The sequence below is a fragment of the Jaculus jaculus genome, chromosome X, assembly GCF_020740685.1.
Source record: "Jaculus jaculus isolate mJacJac1 chromosome X, mJacJac1.mat.Y.cur, whole genome shotgun sequence".
Lineage (NCBI taxonomy): Eukaryota > Metazoa > Chordata > Mammalia > Rodentia > Dipodidae > Jaculus > Jaculus jaculus.
In genome coordinates, this window is record NC_059125.1 from 112,753,610 (window position 1) to 112,770,099 (window position 16,490).

Here is a 16,490-nt window from a genome sequence, read left to right on the forward strand (position 1 = left end):
GAATTCACCAGTTTTGCCAGTGTGGAAAATAACTGAACCAAAATAAATAGATGCTATATATTCATAGCTAAGTTTCAATATATGCAGAAAAACAACTAAGGTACTCTTTAGTCCTCAACTAGTGCCTGACATTTATCATCATACTTGGTAAGATTCATATTAATTCAATAGTAGGTAATATGAAAAGGTCTTATAGTAGGTGAAATATTCTAAATAACATTTTGAGAAAAGTTAAAATTTTTAAGTAAATTGGAATAATCTTGTTCTTTCTGATGTTGAAGGTATATAAAACTGAATAATAAATCTAAAAGTTTAATTTTATTGTATAATTAGTTTTTTATATGGTAGTAAAATAACAAATATCATTTTCTCCATAGAACTACTTTCTGCTTTCTTCTTCTATGGATAAAACTGTCAGGTTATGGCATATTTCTAGAAGAGAATGCCTTTGCTGTTTTCAACATATAGATTTTGTTACTGCCATCGCTTTCCATCCAAGAGTAAGTAGTGTATCCTTTTAGACTTGTTAAAAGGAAAAATGAGAGAACTTGGTTTTTCTGGGAGGCAGTTGGGCCACAAGAAAAAAAAAATGATTAATAGCCTAGTAGCCAGATAATTAAGAACAACTTAAATTACTGTTCCATTTTGTTTTAAAAATGGGAAAGGAATCTGAGCATAGTGATATACACCTTTAATCCCAGCACTCGGGAGGCAGAGGTAGGAGGATCGCCATAAGTTTGAGGCCACCCTGAGACTACATAGTGAATTCTAGGTCAGCCTGAGCTACAGTGAAACCCTACCTCAAAAAAAAACAAAAAAAAAAGTGGGAAAGGAAATAAATATTCTGGCAATCTGCATTATAAGTGGGGAAGTTATAGTCTAAATGTAATAGTAAAATGTAACATTTAATAATCTATGTTTGGTAAAATATAAGTATCCTGTTAAAGTTGACAAATAGTAGAGATAGAGAAAGAAGAAACAGCTGGGTATTGTGGCACATGCCTGTAATCCTAACACTTAAGAGGTTGTGGTAGTAGGATCATGAGTTTGAGACTAGAATGGGCTACATAGAAAGACACTTGTGTCAGAAGATAAAAAGGAAGGAAACATCAGGTGTAAAATGGTTAAGGGAAATATATTACACAAGGTTGAAGAAGGAAGAGACAAAGTTGAAAAGACAGAAATAGACAAAGACCTGGTTTGGGGAGATAGTTCAGTGGTTAAAGGCACTTGGTGAAATAGACAAAAACCAAATTTCATTATAAGATATCCTGAATACATACTGAATGTTTGAAAACATTGTCATCTTATTTTTTGGTTGTTTCTTTTTTTGTTTTGTTTTTAAATATTTATTGGGCTGGAGAGATGGCTTAGTGATTAAGGCGCTTGCCTGTGAAGCCTAAGGACACATGTTCAGCTCTCCAGATCCCATGTTAGCCAGATGCTCCAAAGTGAGGCCAGTGCAAGATTTCACATGCCCACTGGGTGGGTGGCATAAGCATCTGGAGTTTGATTGCAGTGGCTGAGGCCTTGGCACACCAATTCCTCCCCCTCTAAAATATTTTTTTATTTAAAAAAATATTTATTTGTTTGTAAGCAGAGACAGAGAGAGAATGGGTATGCCATAGACTCCAGCTGCTGCAAATGTACTCCAGATGCATGCACCACATTTAGTGCATTTGCCTTAACATGGGTACTGGGGAATCAAATCCTGGTCTTTGGACTTTGCAGGCAAGCACCTTAACCACTGAGCAATCTCTTCAGCACTGTTTCTTCTTTTTGAGATAAAGTTTCACTGTTTTTTTCAGCAGGAATCAAATTCCTGGCTTCTAATGATCCTTGTGTCTCAGTCTTACTACATATGTGTAACATTGAGCCTAGGATCACATTGTTATTCTGATCTAAAATCCTTCAATATCTTAACTTTCAGAAAGGAAGTATTTCACAAATTTGGTGGTATATATGTCAGTAGTCCCAGAACTTGAGATGCTGAGACAAGGATAATCTGAATTTGTGATCACCTAGGCTACCTTATAATATGTTTGAGAGAAACCTGAGCTATGTACTGAGACCCTGTCTCAAAAAACAATGTATTTCATCTGATTTCAAACAAAGTAGAAAAATCTACTCTCATGAAACTATAGGTCTGTTACATACCTGTATGGCATCGAGCCACCAAATATTTAAGACTAAATTACCTTTAGTTTCCTGTAATTGTAAGCACCAGGTAAATCACATGTTGGTGCCAACTCCACTAGCTAGATTAAAAGAAGTTGAGAACTTGAGCTGACCCTATGTTGACTTTCCCTGCCCTCATTTGATGGATGGTTACATTTCTAGTCAGTTCCTCATCTCTGTGAAAATTGCTAAAGTGGCTAGAATTCCATTTCTCCAAATTGAATGCTGACATTTCTAATTGTCATCATTTTTAGTGCATAAAGTAATGTTTGCTCAAAAACAGTGCTTTGGGACTAGGAGTAAGTCTAGTTCAGTGACAGAGTACTTGCCTTCATATATGAGGGCCTAGGTTGAATCTCCAGCATCCCCTTACCAAAAAGAAGAAGAAAAAGGCAATAACAAATACTTGAAGATGAGATTACATTTTAAAATCTTATTTATAACAGCTTAATGTTGTGATTTGCTAAGACTTCCTTGATATGGTAAAAATTAAAACTCTTTTTATCACTTTTTAGGATGACAGGTATTTTCTGAGTGGGTCATTAGATGGAAAGCTCCGCCTTTGGAACATACCTGACAAAAAAGTGGCTTTATGGAATGAAGTAGATGGTCAGACAAAATTGATCACAGCTGCAAATTTTTGTCAGAATGGCAAATATGCTGTAATTGGGACATATGATGGTAGATGTATTTTCTATGATACAGAGGTAAGTGATTATCATGTGTTAACTACAAAATTGAGTATTAATAAAAAGACTTTCATGATTTTAGACAAGTTGTTTATCCTCCCTGGCATTTAACTGCTTCATTTATAAATTATAGCAAGTAATGCCATCTTTGTCTAAGAATTAGATTAGATGATCTTTGTGTTTTCTTCTAATCTGGGTATTTTTATTTCATTTTAGCACCTAAAATACCATACACAAATACATGTTCGATCTACCAGAGGGCGCAACAAGGTTGGAAGAAAAATTACTGGCATTGAACCTTTACCTGGAGAAAATAAGGTACTGTAATATTCCAAACCATTTCTCTCCACACTATGTAGAGATCCCTGAAAATTAGTTTTAATATTTGGGCACAGAATGTACATTTTTTGTTGTAGAATAAGACTGTTTTCTAATTTTGGTATTTGTTTTATATGCATATGAAATTCTTTGGAGTTATAGCTTAATTTTTATTAAAATATGATTAATATTTTAATTTTTTTCTTTGATTTATGTTTAGATACTGGTAACCTCAAATGACTCCAGAATCAGACTGTATGATCTGAGAGACTTATCACTATCCATGAAGTATAAGGGTTATGTCAATAGCAGTAGCCAGATCAAAGCAAGTTTCAGGTAAATTGGCATTGAGAAATCCCTAAATGGTTCAGAATGTTTCTACCCTTCTTCCATTTTTTCATTGATCTGTACCTTGGGTTTTTATGGGGTTTTTAGTGTCTTTATACTTTTATACCTGGTATCTCATTGTATTTTCATACAACACTTACTTTGTCTACCTGCATGGTAGATAAGAATTGTGATTACTAGACTAGAGTGAAGCCCTACCTTGAAAAAAAACAAGCCAACCAAAAGGATTAAAATTATTGCTATTCTCTAGATAAACCAAAGCCCAGAACATCAAGTGATTAACTTAAAGTCACAGTTGCAGAACAAGACTTAGAAACTCTCAGTTCCAGAATTTTTACTTTTGAATTTTTATGTAAGCTTTTAAGAGAAAATCCCCCCCCCATACATGCTCTTGATCAGTTTAGGTGCATGGGGTAAAAAAGCCTTAAGCAAAATGTCCTGTGTTTATACCTTTACTTATCATTATTGTTTAAACTTTTAAATTTGGGATCTGTAGGCTTACCTCAAATAAGAGTACCTGCTTGGCTTTTCTTCTTTCTAATTCTCTTTCTTTATACTCTTTTTAAAAATCAGTTTGTTTCCTTAATTTTTTCAAGGTAGGGTCTTGCTCTAGCCCAGGGTGACCTGAAATTCACTATGTAGTCTCAGGGCAGCCTCGAACTCATAGCAATCCTCCTACCTCTGCCTCCCTGATAGCCAGGATTAAAGCGTGTGCCACCATGCTTGGCTCATTTCTTTTTTTTTTTTTTTTTTTTTTGCTTTTTTTGCTTTTTCAAGGTAGGGTCTCAGTCTAGCCCATGATGACCTGGAATTCACTATGGAGTCTCAGGGTGGCTTCGAACTCACGGTGATCCTCCTACCTCTGCCTCCCGAGTGCTGGGATTAAAGGCGTGCGCCACCATGCCTGGCTAGTTCTTTTCTTTTTCAATTACATAATAGTTGCCCAGTAATTGAGTTGGTAAGGATTCTGCCTCTCTGATCCCTTAAGCCATTATTTCCCTAGTTATTAGCTAACTAACATCACTATCATCATCAGTTAATAGAGCTTTGATGAAAATAAATATGCCATGTGGCTTTCCATGTGGCTGAGTGGTAGAGCTAAATACATGAAGCCTTGTATTGAGTCCCCAGCACTAACAAATAGTGCTTTAAAATGTCAACAATGGGCTGGGGAGATGGCTTCATGGTTAAGGTGCTTGCCTGCAAAGCCAAAAGACCTAGGTTTGATTCCCCAGGACCCATGTAAGCCAAATGCGCAAGGTGGCACATGTGTATGGAGTTTGTTTGCAGTGGCTGGAGGCCCTGGTGTGACCATTCTGTCTCTGTCTTTCTCCATTTCTCTCCCTCTCTCTCTCTGCTTCTCTCTCAAATAAATAATTTTTTTAAATGTCAACAATAGTTAATATTCCTCCTCACAGATTAACCTGAGTGTCCCAAGAGATATAGTCACTCTTAAAAGTGGTGGAACAAGTGAGTAGCAATGAACTAATAAAACAAAGACCTGCCTTCACATTAAACCTTCTCATTCAGAATCTGTAGAATGTGAAGGTGAATCTAGTTTCCACCAAGTTCCCTTGGGGGTCATTTTTACTACTTTCTTTTTTTTGAGGACAGGTGTCACTCTGGCCCAGGCTGACCTGGAATTAACTATGTAGTCTGAGGGTGGCCTCGAACTCATGGTGATCTCTTACCTATGCCTCTCTAGTGCTGGGATTAAAGGTGTGTGTCACCACACCCATCTTGTTTTGGCTATTTTAAATTAAGATGGAAACCTTATTTTTTCTTTTCATATTTTTATCTGTCTTCCTTAAATATAGCCATGACTTTACTTACCTTGTTAGTGGTTCAGAAGATAAATATGTGTACATATGGAGTACTTACCATGACCTAAGCAAGTTTACTTCAGTCAGGAGAGATCGTAATGACTTCTGGGAAGGTATTAAAGGTAAGTAAATACCAGCTTACTATATTATAAATATCTTCTAAGTGAATAAAGTAGAAGTCTGTCACAAAACACATACAGAAGCATTTGTGTCTTTCCTCAATGTGAGAATTTGTTGAATAGCAGTAAATCACAAACTTTGTCAAGTTTTTCTAGCTGCAATTTGCCTAGTAGTCTGGATTTCCCTTGATAGCTGACCACTGACAAACATAGGTTCTTTCATTCCAATCTTAATTCTCTATTAGCTCTCAGATCACACACATCATAGTAATAGTACCTGTGGGGTATGCACACATATATTCTGGTACAGAATGTCTACAAAATGTTGAGACACAGGCTATAAGTTGCAAAAACAAATCGCCACAGGTGGTTACATAAGATAGTAACAGACCAAGCCAGGCATTGGTGTCACATGCCTTTAATCCCAGCACTCAGGAGGCAGAGGTAGGAGGATCGCTGAGAGTTTGAGGCCACCCTGAGACTATGTAGTAAATTCCAGATCAACATGGGCTACAATGACCGTACCTCAAAAAAAAAAAAAAAAAAAAAAGATATTAGCAGACCAAGTTGAAGAGCCACTGGAGGCTCCCAAAACCAATCTGTAGGGTTGTAGGGTCACAGGGTCAAGCCAAGCTGCAGAACATAGGGCCATGGAGGCAAGGTGCAGGATCTGGTCTGGACTGATGTAACAGATGGATAGGTAACAGACAATTTGAGTGGGCCCAAGCAGTAGAGAATGAACTGAGCTGAAAACCTGGGAACATCTGTCCCTGGGGCCATTGACAACACAGTGTTAGGTGCCCTTTTTTAATGGGGATATAGATGAGGGTCTTGCACCCTTCATCAAATCTTGTGTGCTCATAGAATTCCACTAGCATGTTTTCATTTGTTTGCTTTTTTTTCTGATAAGGTTCTAATATGCCCATATACTCACATGTTCCCAATCTACTTTGGTTAAGTTTACAGGTTGTATCTTTTTACTTGTAGGAAAAAGTAAATTATCAGTTCCTGCCTCATGGGTGCTGTTGGGCAGCTGCTGGTATTTGCACTTGCACTCAAAATGGAACCAAATATTGCCTGTAAAATGAAGTCACCTAGAACAAGGCATACCCTGAAAGCCACTGTTTCACACAATTTGGAGTAACTTAGAGTAGGATACATCCTGCTTTCCACTGATACATTAGAATCAATTCATAAAGACATTTCAGAAGAAGTAATTTATTCTCAACTAAAACTGGAAAAGTTACAGTCGTACAACCTGTATATGACTTTAGTCTTAGTTACTTCTGTTAGTTTATAAGGATATTTGACATACAGCATACTTATATGTTAGCTTTGAAAGATATCTGTCATATTATCTTTTTGTCCTGGTTCTTAGTATCAAATTTGTCAATTATCCTGAAATAAATTTTCTCCCAGCTCATAATGCAGTTGTTACATCAGCCATATTTGCTCCAAACCCAAGTTTGATGTTATCTTTGGATGTGCAATCTGAAAAACCTGAAGGGAGTGATAAAACTGAAGATTCTGAAGTCTTAGATACCACAAGTACTGGTAAATACCTATACTTTACTTGTCATACATTTTGTGTAGTCAACACTTAGACTCACTGGCATAGTAAGAAAAAATTTTTAAAGAACATTTCTTGTGTACATCTTTTTTTGAAACATTTTATTGAAAATATCCATAAGTTTAGATCTTGTGTATATCTTAATATTTATCAAATGTCTGTTTCTGATCATTTCAGTAACAGTTCTTGCATGTGTCTTATTTTAAATTCACCTAAGAATTAATGGAATATTAGAAATTCATAATTTTTATAGACAGTGTTCTTTTTAGAGAAATGAAACAAAATCTGTAAATACAAACCTTATAATCTGTTTCTTCCAGCAGATTATAATCTTTAGAGGGAGAGAGATTTTAAATGTTTCATTTAATGTTGTCATCTAGCACAGTACCTGTAGTTGGTGTTTAATAAATATTTGCTGGCTAAATGGAAGAAATTTATATGAAAGCAAGGTTCTGTTTAACTTTCTACAAATTCACAGCTTGATATAGGCCACTGTTTATAAGTGAAATTTCTTGCCACCTATAGTATGCTTTGAGCATGAGTAATAATCTCCATTATATAAAAGGTTCAGATTGGGAAGTGAAAAGAAACTGTCAATAAGTAGTAGTGAATAACAGTTAATTATTTATTACAGGATGCTGAGAACATGAAGATTTGGACTAGTAGTTTGTAAAAATAAGTTTGTTTTATGAAAATAAGTTCTAGAATAATTTATTGAATGGTTTTTCTTACTCTACACACTATAAATCATGGCAATAGGTATGATATGCAGAGGATGGATACTTCCAAAAGTGTTTTAATGCTGAAAAGTTCTCAAGCATTTTAATCTCAACTAATTTCCCTTCCAGTATTATTTATACTATCCTCTCACTCTGCATGCTATTCCATTTGAAGAAAAAGTGTTATAACAAAGATGATTTACAACCTAGCAATTCTTTCAAGACTTTAAAATAAGCCACATCAGAATTGTGAAATGTTTCCCAAATGCCTGAACATTGCTTTATGTTTTCTTTCTTTCCTTCTCAAAATTTCTCTGTTCTGACTTGTTACTTAAGGTTTTTTTTTTTAATTGTGTTATTTGCTTTTACACTCTATGCATTTCCTTCTGCTCATTGTATAGGAAATACTAGCTTTTCAAACAATTAAAAAGTAAATGTACACTCTTTAAGAAAGCCTTCTTACTTTACTACACTAACAAGGTTCCATGAACTAATGGGGTCCTCTTTGAAGAGTCACTATTTTTTAACTATTTTATTTATTTATTTGTAAGAAGAGAGAGCAAGGTAGAGAGAGAGAGAGAGAGAGAGAGAGAGAGAGAGAGAGAATGAATACATACATACATACACACATATATACATAGGGCATGCCAGGGCCTCTAGCCACTGCAAAGGAACTCCAGATAAATGTGCCACTCTGCATCTAGCCTTATGTGTGTACTATAGAATGGAGCCCCAATCTCAGGATTTGAAAGCAAGTACTTTGACCACTGATTTATCTCTCCATCTGAGTTACAAATTTTAATGATTTATTTTTCAAATGTGTGTCTCGTGATTTGTACTATCTAGCTAAAATGTAAGAACAAATTATTAAACCCAGATTATGAGAGTATAAAACATATCCACTTGCCCTCTTCCTTTCTTCCTGACATTTGGCAGTTTGAACCTCAGTTTTCATGTATTACCTCCAAACCAGGTAGGAGTGAACTGATTTTATATTATTGTGATGAGAACTAAAGATAACTGTGTAAAGTGGTCTCATTCTATAGCCCAGACTGGCTTGGTACTCACTATGTACTCTAAGCTTGCCTTGAACTCATGGCAGTCCTCCTGCCTCAGTCTTCCTAATGCTGGAATTATAGGCTTAACCCAGTACACCTGACTCTTATTATTGAGTCTTATAAAGCATTATGTACCTGTGGTTTTTTTTAATTTTTTTAATGTTTTATTTATTTATTTGAGAGCGACAGACACAGAGAGAAAGACAGACAGAGGGAGAGAGAGAGAATGGGTGCGCCAGGGCTTCCAGCCTCTGCAAACGAACTCCAGACGCGTGCGCCCCCTTGTGCATCTGGCTAACGTGGGACCTGGGGAACCGAGCCTCGAACCAGGGTCCTTAGGCTTCACAGGCAAGCGCTTAACCGCTAAGCCATCTCTCCAGCCCTGTACCTGTGTTTTATTTTCTTCTTTAACCAACCTCATACATATGAGTTCTTTACTATTGCTACTGCTATACTGCTTGCTTTTGAGGATATACGGGGTGGGCGGGGCAGGCATGGTGGCACACACCTTTAATTCCAACACTTGGGAGGCAGAAGTAGGAAGATTGCTGTGAGTTTGAGGCTACCCTGAGACTACATAGTGAATTCCAGGTCAGCCTGGGCTAGAGTGAGACCCTAGTTCCAAAAAAAAAAAAAAAGATTTACCAAGGTGGGGTGGTCAGGAGTGTTCAAAGATTTAGAATATGCTTTTAATGCATGAGAGGGAAACTATTATGTCTGACTCATCCTGGATTCAACTTTACAAAGAAAGCTTATACTAGTCATCAGTGTTTCTACAACCACAGTTTTTACTTACATATCAATTTAGTTACAAGGAATTTATTTGTTAAATACTTTTATACAACTGGCAGATGTGGAAGGAAACCGTTTTACCTATCAGTATAGCTACATAGGTAGGTAATCAGTATGGACCATAAAGGTGAAAATTGCTGTCAGCATTAACAGAGCACACATGTGTACTTCATTTCATGATAGTTTCAGTATGCCAGTGGTACAGTCAGCCTAATTTTGAACCTCATTAGTGACGCCTGTTTGCAACAGAATTATCTGTGACCCCTGTTAGCAACAGACTTATCCAGCTGATCCCATTCTAATCCTGAGGTTGAATAACACACTAGCCTGAGTGGAAACGTTAAATGACTTAGAGGCCTAGGTTCCCTGGGAGTAAATCCAGGCATCCTGGTCTCAAGGATCTGTAACATCCACTAGCCAGGAAAAGTACACCTGGGAAAAAGTAAGTGGAAGTAAGCCTCAAATAGGAGGAAAAGTACTGCAGGAAGATAAAGGGTTCTGCAGCAAATCAGATGCCATGGACATATGGTAGTGCTGCCAGCAGACTACCTAGTCCTTTAAAACCTTTTTTTTTTTTCCTATGCTTTTAAGGTACTGTGAAGACAGAAACCACGGAAGTTCTTCTCTCTGCTGACTTCACTGGAGCAATCAAAGTGTTTATTAATAAAAGGAAAACTGTATCGTAATTTGAAATATCATTTAAAATAAACATATCAGTAAGTTTCTATATATATCAGAACTGAAAAAAAGTATTATAGTGTTTCAGACTAACATCATTTTTTAACTTTTATTGAGAGTTGTTCAAATATAATATATTTTTTGAGAGGCAGTGTTAGTGATCTAGGAACCCCTAGACTGCTAGACTCGAAAAGAATGTGGCTAGATTAACATTGCCAAGCATTAGGCTTTATGTTTTGTTATGTTTGTGTTTTTGTTATATAAATATGAACATGCGCAGGTTTCTGCATGAAAGATATTAATATATTAATCACATGTGCGTGCCTTTTGGTTACATGCACTAAGTCTAACAAAGTTAAATTATTTAAGTGGCTCTTTTAGCCTCTTACTGGGGGGTAGTCATATTTCTAGCTCTAAAATTTCTTTTGCACAAAATTTCATTTTTAAGAAATGTGTTATATTTTGACCGAATTATTGTTTTGAAAATGTTATATAGGTTTTCAATAGGTCAATTACCATGTATAAATGTTTTTTTTTTATAAATTTCTCAATTTGGGGACAAGATTTTTTGTGGTCTAAATTGTGGAATTATTCTTTCCTTTGTAATGTGTGTATATATAATTTTTTTTCTTTGCCACACTGGAGCACAATGTTTCTATGTAAAGAATTCTTTTCATTCTTTATCCATGAGCACCAGGCTTTGCTCACTTAAAAAAATAAGCCACATTAAGGAGTGAGTCTTCTTTTTTACAATAATGTAAAAACAAACTGTTTACATTTTTTTTAAAACATTGTAGTTTTTAAAACTAAGCTGTTTTGTGTTGTGTTGTTGAATTTGAAAGCCTTTGTAAATATCAATATAATGAACCAAATGAAATAACATCAGGGTCAGTGGAACCCTGGTCATGTTGTTGATGGTTAGCATATGTTTCTGAAAATTAAATATATTAAAGTTGGTCATCCACACTTGTTAAATGTGACTTATTTTCCAATTATTTCAGAAAGTCAAGGGATGCCAGAAAAACAAACTCTTGTCTTAATAACTTGATAACAAAAGGCGAGATTTTAGAGTCCTAAGTTATGGTGCATTTGCTACATGCCTTGAAAACATTTCAAATCTAATTCTTAAGTGAATACTACTAAGAGGCACCTATGTTGAAATATTCATTACTGCACTTGTATCCAGTAAGTAAGTGAGTTGCTGGGGAGTCACCATCATATCCTTGTTATTCTAACATAGTCTTGGAGGAGTGTAGGCTTTTTCTTTAATTGCATGTCATTTTCCTTCCTCCTTTTGAAAATGCTTTGTCTCCAAAGTGTGCCGATTCACCCCTCCTTAGGCAACCTGGTGGTCCCCTGCTACCAGGAGGTCGCCACATTGATGCTAAACTTAGTGCAGACACCCAATCAGCATAGCACACTACAGCCCAGAACTTCTAGACTCAAGTGATCCTTCTGCCTTAGCTTCCCAAGTAGCTGGGACTGCAGGCATGTGCCACTGTGCCCGACAAAATGCTTTCTCTCATGCCTCCCTCACTCTCCTGTACTCTATCTGACATTGAATTGTTAGTCATTGGTTTTCTAACCAATTACATTATTTTTTCTTTATTCTTAAAAGTCTGGGTGGCAGATCAGTGCCACTGCTTTGAACTTGATGTCAACTGTAAAGCAGCCTGTGTTCACTGACTTCTCCCTGAACACCAGTAGCCTGCTGTGACATTGGCTAGTTCAACTATATATAGATAGTTGTGTATTGTTGTATGGATATTTTTTGGTATGTGCTGTACAGTTACTTAATTTAGATGCAGGTTTAAAAGCATAGTACTAACACTTGCTATCACTATATAAAAGTTAAAAATCGGCTGGGCGTGGTGGCGCATGCCTTTAATCCCAGCACTTGGGAGGCAGAGGTAGGAGGATCGCCATGAGTTCGAGGCCACCCTGAGACTCCGTAGTGAATTCCAGGTCAGCCTGGGCTAGAGTGAGACCCCACCTCGAAAAACAAAACAAAACAAAAAAACAACAAAAAGAAAAAAAGGCAAAACAAAAATCAGAAAGTGTGTTTACAAAATAAGCATCAGAATGAATACAGAGAAGTTGGTCAGTGTGGTGCATACCCATAGTCTCATCTGAGACATGAAGATCACAAGTTCAAGCCCTACTTGGGCAACATACCAAGTTCAAGACCAGCTTGGACAACTTGGACCTTGTCTCAAAATAAAGATAAAAAGTAAGGCTGGACATGTAACTCACTAGTAAAGAGATTGCATGTATGTATGTATGTATGTATACATACACAAACACACACACACACAAAAAGAACAGGTAAACCTTTTCCCTAAAATGAATCTTAGAAGCTCTTTATAAGTGTGTAGAAAAAAGCAGATTCGGGCTGAAGAGGTGGCTTATCAGTTAAGGTGCTTGCCAGATCTCTCTCCAGATCCCACATAAGCCAGACACACAAAGGTGAGGAAAGTGAAAGATTTCACATGCCCACTAGGTGGCACAAGTGTCTGGAGTTCGAGTGGGGTGGCTGAGGCCCTGGCACACCAATCCCCTCTCCCCCTCTCTCACATGTGCTCTCTCTAAGGAAATTTTTTTAAAGAGCAGATTCTAGAGGCAGATAAACTTGGATTGGTTCCCTCGGTTAGCACATTCCTTGGGAAAGTTATTTATCCTCTGTTACCTTCTGTTTCCTTATTTGTAATATGGTAGTAAATAACTCAGAACATAAAGATTTGCAGAGAAATTATGCATGTATGAAGCTTACAGCCTAGCCAGTAGGCACATTCAACAAATGTCTTTACATCTAGTTCTGCTAGGAAAGCAAGAGCCTTGGAAATAGCCTGTTTTGTTTGAAGGACCTCCAGGGCCTGTATGACCCTTCTCATTGCTGGGTCAAAACACTAGACCAAAAGAAGCTTATGGAAAGAAAGGGTCTATTTCAGCTTATAGTCTTGAGGGCAAGTTTCATCATGTCAGGGAAAGTATAGCAGAAGCAGGAAACTGGCTTCCATCATCACACATCAACAGGGAGGTAGCAGGACTGAGATACATAGGATTGGAATAATAAATCTTAAGGTTCTTCCCAGTGACACACCTTTGCAAGGCTCCATCTCACAAAGGCTACATGGCCTTTCCATATTGCCACCAGATGGGGACCAAGTATTCAAAACACATGAAGCTCTGGGAGACATTGCATTTAACTCATCACAATTATCAGCAACTCACTGAGAGGTATCCCATCTCCAGCACTGGGGTTTTCCTATAACAACCCATAGCTTCTGAAAGCAGCAATAATCATCCCATAAGAAGTTTCTGCCTAAACTAGAGCTCTTTCTTTTTTTGTTCTTAAGTGTGTATGTGTTTCAAGGTAGGGTCTCACTCTAGCTGAGGCTGACCTGGAAGTCACTATGTAGTCTCAGGGTGGCCTCGAACTCACAGCAATCCTCCTACCTTTGCCTTCATGAGTACTGGGATTAAAGGTGTGTGCTACCACGCATGGCTTAATTTTTTTTAATTAGTTATCAAATAAGTTTCCTAGCCAGGTGTGGTGGCATACTCTTTTAATCCCAGCACTCGGGAGGAAGAGGTAGGAGGATCACCGTGAGTTCGAGGCCACCCTGAGACTACATAGTGACTTCCAGGTCAGCCTGAGCTAGAGCAAAACCCTACCTCAAAAAATAAAAAAATAATAATAAAAAAGAGAGAGAGAGAGAGAGAATTAAGTTTTCTTATAGCTTTTTCATAATATCTTTAGTTTTAGTTAATCATCTGCCTTCATCTCTTCCGTTCCTCTCCCCAGACAATATTTTAACCTTTCCATCCCCAATATTCTACCATTTACCTTACATATCTCCCTTCCCCCTCCCCTTAAGCTTCATCTTCATCCCCTCATGGCTCCTTTCTAGCTAATTGCCTAACTATGGGAACTAAAGGTGAAGACATGTTAGGGATTGTTTCCTCATAAATTTTCTGTTTTCAATCTTATGTTTTTTGAGACAGGATCATGTAGTCCAGCCTGGTCTTGAAATCATGTAGCCAAAGATGGCCTTAAATTCCTGTCCTCATGCTGCCTCTACCTCCGGATAGCTGAGATTACAGGTGTGTCCCATCATGATTGCCTTTTTCAAAAAAAAGAAATTTCCAAGTTGTGCTGGTTTATAGGTTCTCACTTTACTTTATAAGCAAATGTAGGTATAAGTACCTATTATGTGCAGAACACTTCTGGGCCTAGAGATGAAAAAGGGAGAATTCTTGGGCCAAAAGAGCTTACAGTGTGGTAGAGATGGCCACAGAAACAAGTCAGGAGCTTAACACTGTCTTATGGTTGTGGCCTAGATATATCCCCTTCTCTCCCTATTTCTGTGTGTTCTATCCTTTAGTAACTCATGGAGTCCACATGGTTTTCAAGCCACTCTATTAATCTAATGTTATAAGTAGCAAGGATTATATTGGGTAAAAGAGCTTGTAGAGAGAGAAAAAAAAAAAAAAAAGAAGTACCCATCCTGCCTTTTTCCTGAAATTTGGGTGTGGGTGTATTTCGGACAACATCAGGTGATGTCCCTGAGTATACCTTTTTAAAACATATTTTATTTATTTGAGAGAGAGAGAGGGAGGGAGAGGAGAGAGAATGGGCACGCCAGGGCATCCAGCCACTGCAGACAGAATCCAGATGCTTGCGCCCTCTTGTGAATCTGGCTTACGTGAGTCCTGGAGAGTCAAACCAGGATCCTTTGGCTTTGCAGGCAAATGCCTTAACTGCTAAGCATCTCTCCAGCCCTGTATACCTTTTTTGAAATGGGTCTCTCACTCATCACTTGGGCTAGACTGGCTGGCCAGAGATACCCAGGAATCTGTCTCTCTCTACCTTACTAGCCCTGGGATTACAAGTGCATGCCACCAAACTTTTGAAGTGGGTTCTAGAATCAACCTGAAGGTAAGTCTTCATACTGTAGAAGGCAAGCACTTTCCTGACTGAGCCATCTCCCCAGCCCTTCTAAACAAAATCTCAACAGTCAATGCTTCGAGCTAAGTCTGATTAATAGACTTCATCTTCCCAACTTCTCTTGTTTTTCTTCAGCTCTGAAACTCAGATCTGGATCATCTAGTTTCCTAGAAGCCCATGCTTCCCTTGTGTACCATACCACTTTCTACAGTAGATACATGCACAAGAAATATACTCCCATTCATCCAACAGGACCACGACAATGTCCCAAACAAATAAAGTACTCTTGCACTGTTTTTCTAGGAAATTGATTTGTCTTGTATATTCATCTGCCATGTATTAAGTTATTTTTCTTTTATAGTCATTACAGATTTACAAAACTGTTGCAAAGAAAATAGAGAATTCTTATAGAAGTACTTGTTTAGCATATATTAGGTCCTGTTTTTAATCTTCAGCATTGGGGTGAGGAGAATGAAAACAAAAAAAACCCACAGGGTTCTCATACACTCCTTACACAATTTCCCTTAATGTTAGTATTTTATATTACCAGAGTACATACATCAAAAGTAAGAAAATAGCACTAGTATATATTAAGTAAATGTCAATTTTATTTGGTTTACCAATTTTTCCACTGATGTCCTCTTTGTGTCCTAAGATACGGATTGGGATGCCACATTGCATTTGTGCAGATTCTGCTTTTAAAAGTTTATTTTAGAATAAAGGTTTTAAAAGAGGTTGAGGAAAGGTACCTGTATGCTCTATGCCCATCCCCCCCCCACTGAGACTTACATATCTATTATACATTTTTTTTTTAATTAAGAAACATACATTGGGTGGTACATGCCTGCAGTCCAGCACCTGATAGGCAGAGGTAGGAGGACTGCTGTGAGTTTGAGGCAAGCCTGGAACTACAGAGTAACATTCAGGTCAGCCTCAGCTAGAGTGAGATCCTATTTCTTAAAAAAAAAAAAAAAGAATATTGTTACTGTTAATCAAACTCTTCACTTTATTTAGATTTCACTCTTTGTACCTCATGATCTATTTCTGTTCCAAGATCTCATTGAGAATATATTATCTTTGGCCTTAATATAATCCTTGGGCTTTACTCTCCATGCTTTTGATTAACTCAACAGCTTTGAGGAGTTCTAGTTAAGTATTTTGTCAAATACCTCTCAATTTGGACATGTCTGTGTTTTTCATATGATTCATTCAGTTGGGGTTATAGATTTTGGGGAAGAAGACCACTAAAG

General features: G+C 37.3%; 1 protein-coding gene across 2 annotated transcripts in view; it reads left to right on the forward strand.

Moving 5' to 3' along the window:
* Wdr44 (WD repeat domain 44) overlaps positions 1–11,267 on the forward strand; it is a 92,971-nt gene extending 81,704 nt beyond the window's left edge. For both annotated transcript variants that reach the window (XM_004671473.2, XM_045140964.1), the window contains 7 exons: positions 378–500; positions 2,694–2,885; positions 3,084–3,185; positions 3,406–3,521; positions 5,351–5,478; positions 6,895–7,029; positions 10,206–11,267. In XM_004671473.2, coding sequence (XP_004671530.1) covers positions 378–500; positions 2,694–2,885; positions 3,084–3,185; positions 3,406–3,521; positions 5,351–5,478; positions 6,895–7,029; positions 10,206–10,300 — 891 coding nt within the window. In that variant the 3' untranslated portion in view covers positions 10,301–11,267. The remainder of the gene's footprint in view (positions 1–377; positions 501–2,693; positions 2,886–3,083; positions 3,186–3,405; positions 3,522–5,350; positions 5,479–6,894; positions 7,030–10,205) is intronic.
* Positions 11,268–16,490: the final 5,223 nt, after the last annotated feature.